The sequence below is a fragment of the Bicyclus anynana genome, chromosome 1, assembly GCF_947172395.1.
Source record: "Bicyclus anynana chromosome 1, ilBicAnyn1.1, whole genome shotgun sequence".
Taxonomy (NCBI): Eukaryota; Metazoa; Arthropoda; class Insecta; order Lepidoptera; family Nymphalidae; genus Bicyclus; species Bicyclus anynana.
Genome location: NC_069083.1, coordinates 16,687,318 through 16,697,448, shown reverse-complemented (window position 1 = coordinate 16,697,448; position 10,131 = coordinate 16,687,318). Strand labels below are relative to the sequence as shown.

Here is a 10,131-nt window from a genome sequence, read left to right as displayed (position 1 = left end):
AATTAAATTAAATTTAGCCACAGCTAACATTATTTTTTGATTAAGTAAAAAGGTTAAAGACTGGTTTCACCGTCTTTTGATAACTGTTGAAACTGGCAAGACAAAACTTGTGAAAGCACTGTCTTGTCTTGGACTTTAAAGTTAGTAAAATCACAAAACTTATGTTAAGATTATCTGACATTTATCAGCCTTCAGAGTATCGATGCTAGATAATCAAGGTTTCGGGATACTTGTATACAACACTAGTTCACTGTGAGTCAACACTGAAGTCCACTTTTGAGGTTATTTCACTTCGCTGGTGCAGGGGCCGTGGGAGCGCTAGCTACTCGCTTTTGGGCCTCAGAAAGTTGTGGAGTATCGTTGGCCAGAGCTCTCAGTTGCTGCTCCGCCGCCGCATTCACCATTTTCGTCACCGTAGCCTTCATCTTATTGCGTTCAGCCGCTTTAACCTTTGCCTTACTTTTCACTGGCGCGTTGATTCTCTTCGTGACCGCCTTACCTTTTGCTTTTTTTACTTTAGATTTAGCACCTGATGGCACCTTGCTTTTTACTTTCATTTTACCTTGCGCCATTATAAATTTGAAATTGTTTAAAATTGGAACAAAAATAAAAACGTGCGCAATGCGACTTGTAAACAAACTTTGATTTGACAGACATGAAGGAAACGAGCATGACAGTTGACACTTGACATTGACATCTGTTATGTCATTATCTAAATTGACAGTTGACAGTAGTTGACAGCACGGCTTTGGCGTTTAGTTATTGCAAATCAAAATGTATTCCTATGAATTAGCCATTTGAAAATTGTCGTGTTAACGATGATGTTATCAGTTAAAATGACTGCATTTTTAAACGGTTATTTTTTATTTCATTTTATAATTTTCCATCGCTATTTATTGGTACAACAATACTTAAAACACGCTTAAACAATATTTAAACACGCAGAGATACACATAGCATAGCTTGCTTCGTCTTCCCCTAATCCAATCCATTCCATCATCAAGTGACTGAGCCTTCTTAAGGCGGTCATTATGGCCCTTAGATACTTAACGATCAACTCTAAAAACTCAAAAATACAGTTTTTTAATCTAAAGAACCTCTAAAGTTCCCCTCGAGCCAGGAACTCAGTCTCAGTCAGTCATACTTGACCATAACCATAATAATAGCAAATTGATCTTTTTTTTCAAGACTTAACCAATACTCGTACCATAGCTAGGCGTGGGCGACTCGGCTCTTCGCTGTCGCGAAGAGAGTAGTTTTTGGGAACAGTTACCTATTGAAAGTAAAGGCTTGCGCTGATGTAACTTCTAGATTCAACGTCCAGTCCACTTTAGGTACTGGGATTAACATTAGTAAGGACAACTTCTCTACGCTTGACTTGGGGTGGGAAGTCTAGGATTTTGAATTGATAATAAAAATACAATATGCTATATTTTTAATTATTTTATTCATAAATCGACTGTCGTAGTATATGAATTCGAGTTTCAAGTTAAGAAATATACATAATATATTATATCTAAATATATTTTATGTACAGATAAATAGAAAAAGTAGTCGAATACAATAATCAGCTATCGATAGATCCGAGCGGCGAGAGTGCAGGCGACCGGCGGGAAGCGGTGCGGACGAGGGCGCAGCTCGCCATAAAACGTTTAGAAAAATAGATAAATCGCTCAAAAACGTTAGAATCAGTCGAAAGGATAGAAGGGTTGAGTGCGGGCTTGTAGAAGGCGGCCAGCGGGCTCAGGGCGCGCTGCCGGCGCCCGTCTCACGCGTACTCCGTGTCCGTTGACAGCGAGCGCTCGGCCGGCGAGCGCCGCCCGCCCTCGGCCGCCTCGCCGCCCGCCTGCGCCTGCGCGAACGCCAGCGTCTTCTGGTAGCTGAACAGCTGCCGCTCCAGCGAGTAGTTCTCCGCCTGCAGCGCTGCGATCTCACGCCTGCAACAACCACCCAACTTTAGCTCCAACGATGTTTTACGTGCCAACTGTTTTACCTAAACCTAATTGGCTACTTATTTTTTTTAAGCTATTGAAATCTGTATGTTGACAAGTTTATACATAAAAAGTAAAAATGTAAATAATTTGGCTCATAAAAACGTGATCAAATGAAATGATCCGTAGAATAACTAAAGAACATGTAGCAATGCTGCAATGGAAATGAGCTTAGTTAGCTTGACGAGCTGCTGGATGTCGTCATTCCGGCACTAAGGTGCCGGAAACCTGCACCGGAAAGCACAGGATTGGTCTAATCACCACTAGGTGCAACCTTAGACGTGGTGCAACGAGCCGATAAATGCAGGAAATTCAAGATCGTAATGTTTTTAAAGTCATCAGTTTTTGAAGACGTCCTTTTCTTAGGTCCTTCTGAATTCCTGTAGTGGTCGCTTATCGGCTGATAATGGTTAATTTATTACGGAACATCAGTCAATAGAGTCTTACCTCATTTGGTGAGCGTGTAATCGACAAAGATCGTCGTAGACATGATAGGTCGCTTGAAATAAGAGATATGTGTCGGTCCACTCGAGCCGCACACGAAGTTCCCCGCCCGGATGCAGAAACGGGCTGCCCGCGCGAGACACGTCCTCTACCCTCAACGCTGTCTCCATCATTAGCCCCTCGTCGGCGCTTTCTTGAGCGTAGTAGTTCTCGAAGGGTGCCCCGGGTAGCTCTTCGGCTTCTGACTCGCCGGCCGCGGGCGCCACTCGCACCAGCCAAGCCGACCAGCTGACATAGCGCAGGTGGTTGCGCGGCACATGGTGAACGTCCCGGTAGAGCATATGCAGGCGCACGGTCTCCGAGTGCGTGTCGCAGCGCAACCCCCACGCCTGCTTGTCTCGATCGTAGCAAGTCGCCGCGCGTCCGGCCACCGGCACCGCCAACTCTGCCAATGCTCTCGCCCACACCAGCTCCACGGTTAGTCGAACTCCTTTATGAATCAAACGGGTCGGCGGCCGCGGCGTCCATGGTGGGGTACCCCCTTCAGCATCGCATAAACATTCAAGGGGACCGGAGTGTACTCGACGGTCGCCTTCTCCCAAAGCGAGGGCATATCGAACGCGACAACGTTGACCTTCCCCGGACAACCGCTGCAGTCGCAGGGTCAAAGGCTCCTTGCCGACTCCACCCGACGCTGACACCGACCAGTCGAATCCGGCGAATGCTATCGGAGGCGTATCCAATCGGGGAGCTCGCAATTCACAAGAGTACAAGGTTCGCACACGTGACATGCTCAGTTCCAGCTGGAACTCGCCGCGCGCGTCCGCGAACTTGGCGTTGAGTTCGCTGAGTGACACGCAGCGGCCGCGGCCCTGCGCCGCGCAGCCCGCGTAGAAGCGGACTTGTTTGCCGGAGAAGCCCTCGTTAGCGGTGAAGTGGTCGCGACTGAGCAGCGTGAATGTGAAGTCGACGTACACGCGCATGCCTTCGCACACGCCGCGCCACACCAGGTATACGCCTGCGGAGAAAAACCCGTGTTAGAAAAGGCTCCAATGAGAATTCAAGTATGCATTGTATAGGTATCTCTCTTGAAAATAATGATGGACTCTTTAAGCATTTTTTGCTGAAAATACAAAATATTTTCAACATTCGTATTATGTTTTAAGGTATTTGTACTTAAGGTACTCGTATAGCGTCGTATTTCGCTATACGAGTACCTTAAGTATGATATTATAATAGAGAAGTTGAAGCTGAAGAGCACCTTGGCGGTGACGTCGCGGTTGGCGGAGTCAGTGACTCAACCCCTGGTAAGACAGGGACGTACCCAGCGAGGCCTCGGTGCGGCTGAAGGCGACGGCCCATCGCTGGTGCGCGCAGCAGAAGTCCTTGGAGGTGACGTCGCGGTCGGGCTCGCGGGTGGCGGAGCGGGTGACCACGAAGGTGAACACGTGCGTGTCCGCGCGGTCCTTGAGCCGCGTCGCGCGGTACAGCAGCGCCATGCATCCGCGCGCCGTACGCCCGCCCCGCCTGCGCCTGCGTCTGCAACAGACACGCACTTTTAGACACACTTTTAAAAATCATCTCTACAGTAACGTGTGGCATAAAGAGCCACAGACGAATTCAAACTTCACGTTATGAAAAACACCTAGATAGTCACAAACTCTTCTAGAAGAAATTCGTCTCTGTCACACGATGCTGTAAATAGAAATAATTTCTGACTCTGTAATGCATACCCACATTTTACAAAACCATTGGTCATGTACAAAGCACCTTGCGCCTGCGACCTTGCGGCTAGCAAAGATTATTTTGCGCCAAAAAACTCGTACAAAAGTGGATGTGTCCAATTAACTACATTTTTGTGTTCTGAGACGAAAAATATAGTCCTCCGATCTACTAATTTACTACTACAGCTGCAGCTGCTCCCTGCAGAGACGTATAGTCAAGCGACTCATGAAGCGATTCATGAGAGCGATCAATGATGTCGCGTAGAAACCATTAGAGGTACTGGTAGGTTTTTTTTTTCTGTTTGAGTAGGTGCCGATAGCTCCCTGCGGAACCACTACGGCGTCACCGGGGGGGTTGGGCGAGCGCAGAAGCATCGCCTGATGAGACCCGAAGGCTGAAAGAAAGATAGAGAACGGAACGACTCTCTAAGGGCGTCTCCTATGAGACCTCTACTACTAGGTACAGACTCGTAGGTATGATGGGTAGGATGTACCACTTCCAAGTTAGCCCGCATCCATCTACAACTGCATCGTCACTAACATCAGGTGAGATCGCAGTCAAGAACTAACTTGTCTTTCAATAAAACAAAAAAATGGTATGTTCACTCAAGTATGTACAAGAATATTCTATGTGCTAAAATCTTTAATGTGCTATTTTATAAAGAGTAAGCAATCACAGTCCTAACAAGAAATAATACGGGAATAAAGGAAACCATAAATTTCCATGATAATCAATTACATTACAGTGATTTTTATAGGGTTTTTACGACACGTAAAATTCTCCCCTGAACGATGTTTTATGATGCGTTATTTGTTCCGTTTGACCATTCATTTTTCGTTTAGATACTTTTCAAATTTTGTAGGTACGTTCTTACAAATGTCAAATGTCAGTGGTATAATATAATTAATTTCCCTTAAATCTATACTAATAGTTCGTTTGTTTGCTTGAACTCGCTAATCTCAGGAACTACTAGTCTGATTTGAAAAATGCTTCAGTGTTAGATAGCCCGTTTATCTAGGAAAGCTATAGGCTATATATTATCCCCGTATTCCTACGGAAACTGGAGTGTCAGCTAGTTTTGTGTATAATTCTCTTAAATTTTGTAAAAAACTGTCTTATTGCTGCTGGAAATAATGTCTTTTTCTCCATAAAAAAACATTTCATTCAAACAGCTGCTTTGAATTTTTAGTCTTCTGTGTTCGGCTACATTCCCTTAATATGTCTGAATATGCCCGTTTACTTTTGAACGCATCGGTACATTTTAATCATGGGCTTACAAGTTGTAACGCAAAACTAAATCATTACCAGGTTGGTACACGCTTTAATTTCTAAAACAGTTAAAACAGTCTTTCCCGACTAGTTGGAGGGGAATAGGAATATTGGTCATATTATAAAAGATATGGCAAATATTCTTTTAAAAAAAAAAAAAAATATCTGTTTCATTCAAAGATCTTACATCTACCATGTCACTACGTTATACAGAGCTCGTCGAAATCATATAGAAAATACACTGTCGAAACTGAGGCGAACAATGTAGCTAATTGTCTTAATTTTATTTAGTCGCATTGTTAACAACGAAAGTTATTCTCCTAATCACTAAAAAATCAAATTCTAGAACGTGCACCTACGGTTCAATACACGCGGCAATACGAATTCACTTGCAATTCAATTCCCTACGTTCCGTTTTAGGAAAAGTAAATTCTTTTTAGTGTAAACTAACCCCCTAACTTTTCCGGAAACGATACGCTCGTTGGTCTGGTACGGGGGTTTTCCGAACGAAATGGGACTGCAAGCGCATCGCATGCAAATTCGAGTAGGAAACGGTTTACATTGGACAAATGTGTTTTTACTCTCACGATCTACGTTCTCGTATGTATGTAGGTACGAGTAGGTACGTAAATCTACGCTTTTAGTGGTGACGCCTGGATGAAATGGAACTTGAAATGGATGGATGAATTTTGTGGATAGTTTAGATGGATGGATTTTGGATGGATTCCGAAAAACGTATAGGGAACGCCAGATCAATCACAAGTTTCATATTTGCAATCAAAAAAATTACGCACTTTTTCAGAAAGCAACATGCATGAAAAACAATTAAAATAAATTGGATTTCCATGACTTACTTAATAAAGATACCTAAATGGTTATTTCTTTTATTAGGTAGGTACACTGTAAAAAAGTGAGCTAGAGTACGGAGGGCATATTCTTTCAAAATCATATTATTAGCAATTAATCATCCAGGGCAAAATACCAAATAATTTCGAAAAGCACTCCGTCATTATTTTGCTGCTGTGTTAAAAATTCGGATTACCAAAATAATCGTCGACCTACGTTACTAGTAGTACGAAAAACAATGGAATGATGGTATAATAATGATGTTGTCGCAGTTGATTGACTTACAGCCTAACGGGGCGAGCCTAGTGCTCTTAGCAACCCTATCTAGTCTAGGGTTCCTAGCAGCTCTATCTAGTCTAGGGCTCCTAGTGCTGCCCTATCTAGTCTAGGTTTCCTAGCATCGAACAAGAATTTCAAAATCAGAAGATCTAGGGTTCCTGAAATCATGTACGTTCACCAGTAACTCTTTACACCGAAACTTCCAAATAGCAGAAATTAATAGGTTACGAATAGTATAACGGTTACTTCCCCAGACTAATTCTGACACAAAGTGCCCTCCATCATGACTAAAAGAATTTACTATTTCTAAATTGAGCAAGACAAAAAAGTTGTATACTAGTTCTATACCCTGTACAACTCGAAAAATAGCCTTGTTTGGAATTCTCATAAATCTTTCATCTCATCAACAACACAGCTAGAGGTATAGGTATCAACAGCTTACGTCTCACGAAGTTACTATCACAATTTCGTTTTATCAAACAGGGAGAAAAAGAAAGTTGGAAAGGGATTTATTGAGAAACAAAATCAACACGTCGCCCGTAACATATTCCGGTCAGGACGTCAAACATGCACGTAATTGAATCCCGGAACAGAATCCAATTCTATTAGCATTTCCTCTTACGTTTTCAGAAAGGCTTTTTTTAGTTTGTTTGTAATAAGTAGGGCACACCCCGGTTTCACCCGTGTAGATCCAAAAAAAAATACAAAATTCATATAGTTCAAGTAGGCTCAGTTTAGAAGCACTTTTGAAACGTCAGTTGGCTATTTTGTAAAGATTCTACCACCGGTTCGGAAGGCAGGTTCTTTTAAGAATAACCGGCAAGAAACTTAATTTGCTTTTTTTAAAACAATTTACAATTTCTTATTGTTTCTACTTCCTATGTGAAGGTAGAAGCTGGTCCAATGGCCTCCAAGCACCATAATCATTAAGGTATTCCCGTTTCCGGGAAATTATAATAAACAACCGATATTCGGCTTGCTACACTATGAAAGGATTTTCCAATATTCACTGCCTTAGCTCCCGCGAGACAGTGAAAATTTTCAAATTCACGGACAAAGTCGCGGGCATCAGCTAGCCTTTCGTATACACAAGCACAATGTGTGTTGATTTGCCAAGTTAAAATAATCAAGGTAGGTATAACTATAAGGTAAAACGAACTTTTTAACTAAATAAAAATGTTCATTATTTGAAGATAAAACTAAATGGCACATAAAAGCTTGTAAAATGGGTTTTAAAATAAAATTATTAACCCAGATCCGTCAAAACTGTAATTACGAACATACCTTATAAAGTTTTGGATGCACTCCAGGCGAGATAAGAGTCTGTTATAAATTCGCTCCGTTAGCTTTGTGATAAGTTTTTAATGAGGTTCAAGATAAAGGGATTTAATCTCTTATTTTCCTTTCTACTATCTGTATTGTGTAAAAGTTTTTATTCCATTTATTCGTTTTATTTATAGTATTCGTTTTTACACCATGTCAAGAGGGTACCTACTCCTAATTTCAATAAATCCAAATCGAAGAAACCATCGTCTACTTATGGCAAAACTTCGCAGTACGCATTAACTTTCTTAATGTGCGGAAATCCTCATACATGTTTAACAGATACTAAAAGATCAGGTTATGTTGGACTTCCACCGACTAAAACAAACCAGTCTTTCAAACCCGTCGCCTGGAAACTGGGCTATGTTACTGTTTTGCACCCGCGAAATACATAAATGAAAAATTAAAATTCTTTATTCATTGACTAAGTCTTACAAACAAGCCAGCCCTGTACTAGGTGGAATACCCGTATTGCTAATACAGGCTATATGGATTACAGAACCTTGACGGCGCATCGGAAACGTACATTGCACCTTATAACTCAAATGTTATCTCCAACGGCCAATGGGCAGATTTCCCTTATCAAGAGAAGAACAAGAGAATTTTAAATAAATTTTTCCCTTAGCAAGAGAATTTTAGATTAATTTCAACATTCACAGAAGTCGTTAATTTGGCGTTCTTTATTAAACGGAATTTTTGTATACCTGTAGCAATTTTCTACTATTCGCTAACACTTTTAGAAACTGAAAATGTTACGGATTTTATAGAATAATCGGTCCAGTAGTTTTGAGTTTATTATTACATACAAATATACAAATCTTTCGTCATTATTATTCGTGTAAATTAATAAATATAACAATCAGTACACAGAAAACTGTGTTATATTGCACAATAGTTAGGTATTATGTAGAATAATTAATATATTAAAAAATAATTAAGTAAATTTAATGTCTAGAAAGTAAAACAATAAATTGATCTATGAATATTTTTTTAATGCAATGTAGGCTAGCGCTTGACTACAATTAAGCCTGATGGTAAGCATTAATGCGGTCTAAGTTGGAGCGCGCTTACCTAGAAGATACCTATTCACTCTTGCTTTGAAGGTGTTTAAATTATAAATGTCAGGAAACACAAACGCCGGAAGGGCATTCCAAATTTTTTCTGTACGAGTTAGAAATGTGGATGCAAATCGTTTCGTACGAGTTGCCTGGACATCCACAATATATGGATGCCACCGTTCGCAACGTCTTGCTGTTCTGCAGTAGAAAGGAGAAGGAGAAACTAGTTGGTGAAGTTCTTGAGCTCTTAACCTCTCTTCTCTTAAGCTCTTCCTTACTTTGGTGAGTGAGAATGTTGACCAAAGTATATCCAATAAAATACCCACAGACAAGCTTTATTGCGACGATGTTGCAATGTCTGCAATTTCGCCTGTGTCAAATACATGTAATCTATTTTTTAATTCGTTACAAATTTAATAATAGATAAGGTTGCATGTTTATTGCGCGTTGCATGTTTGGTACATGGAATTAGGGCAATAAAACTTGACGTTGCAACGAGTTGTGACCACTGGTCACTGGTCAGCAAAATGAATTAATCCCGTAATCCCTTTCGCTCGCCACGTACCGTTGGAAAAATCGAATCATCCAACCTCGTAAACGAATCATACAAAGTCGAGTGTTCATTTGTTTTCCGATTGAGTCGCGACTTTTTTGCTAAATGGCTTTTACAGTTTCAGCTGTATTTTATGAATAATATAGAGTCTTAAATTGAAGTATCACTACAAAAGGTCTATGTCCTGTAACGGACGTCCATCGACTAATATGATGATGATGATGATGATGGAGTCGTACCTACATTTAAAATTTAAATTAAAAAAAATAAATAAATTCAGATATATAATTTCACCTTATGTTAAGTGAATATGTGATCCATGATGGAAGCGGGCTGACTTGGAAGAGGTACACGTTTGATCTAACGATTTCTACGTGGTGTAAAATATGAGGCAAGTGGCAGTGATATTTGATTTTTACTTTAATTTTTTAATTGAAAAAAGACAAAAACATAACTGCTAGAATTGTGTACCTACATGAAACACTACTTGTTACAAGTACTTGTTAGAGCTGGGGTACACTATGCGTTGCGGCGGCGGTGCGGCGTCGGAGCGATCGCGCTGCGTCGTCTTACATAGAAATATCTATGGCATGTCACACGATGCGCTCTGGCGCTGTACCGGACTTGCAACCACCGAGACGAG

General features: G+C 41.1%; 1 protein-coding gene across 1 annotated transcript in view; it reads right to left on the bottom strand.

Annotated features, from left to right (window-relative positions):
• Positions 1-1,433: 1,433 nt before the first annotated feature.
• Positions 1,434-10,131, bottom strand: part of LOC112051024 (uncharacterized) — a 70,600-nt gene continuing 61,902 nt past the window's right edge. The window contains exons 2-4 of the mRNA XM_024089484.2: positions 3,760-3,974; positions 2,439-3,453; positions 1,434-1,937 (exon numbers count right to left, since the gene is read on the bottom strand). Of these exons, the coding sequence (XP_023945252.1) occupies positions 1,769-1,937; positions 2,439-3,453; positions 3,760-3,934 (1,359 nt within the window). The 5' untranslated portion in view covers positions 3,935-3,974 and the 3' untranslated portion in view covers positions 1,434-1,768. The remainder of the gene's footprint in view (positions 1,938-2,438; positions 3,454-3,759; positions 3,975-10,131) is intronic.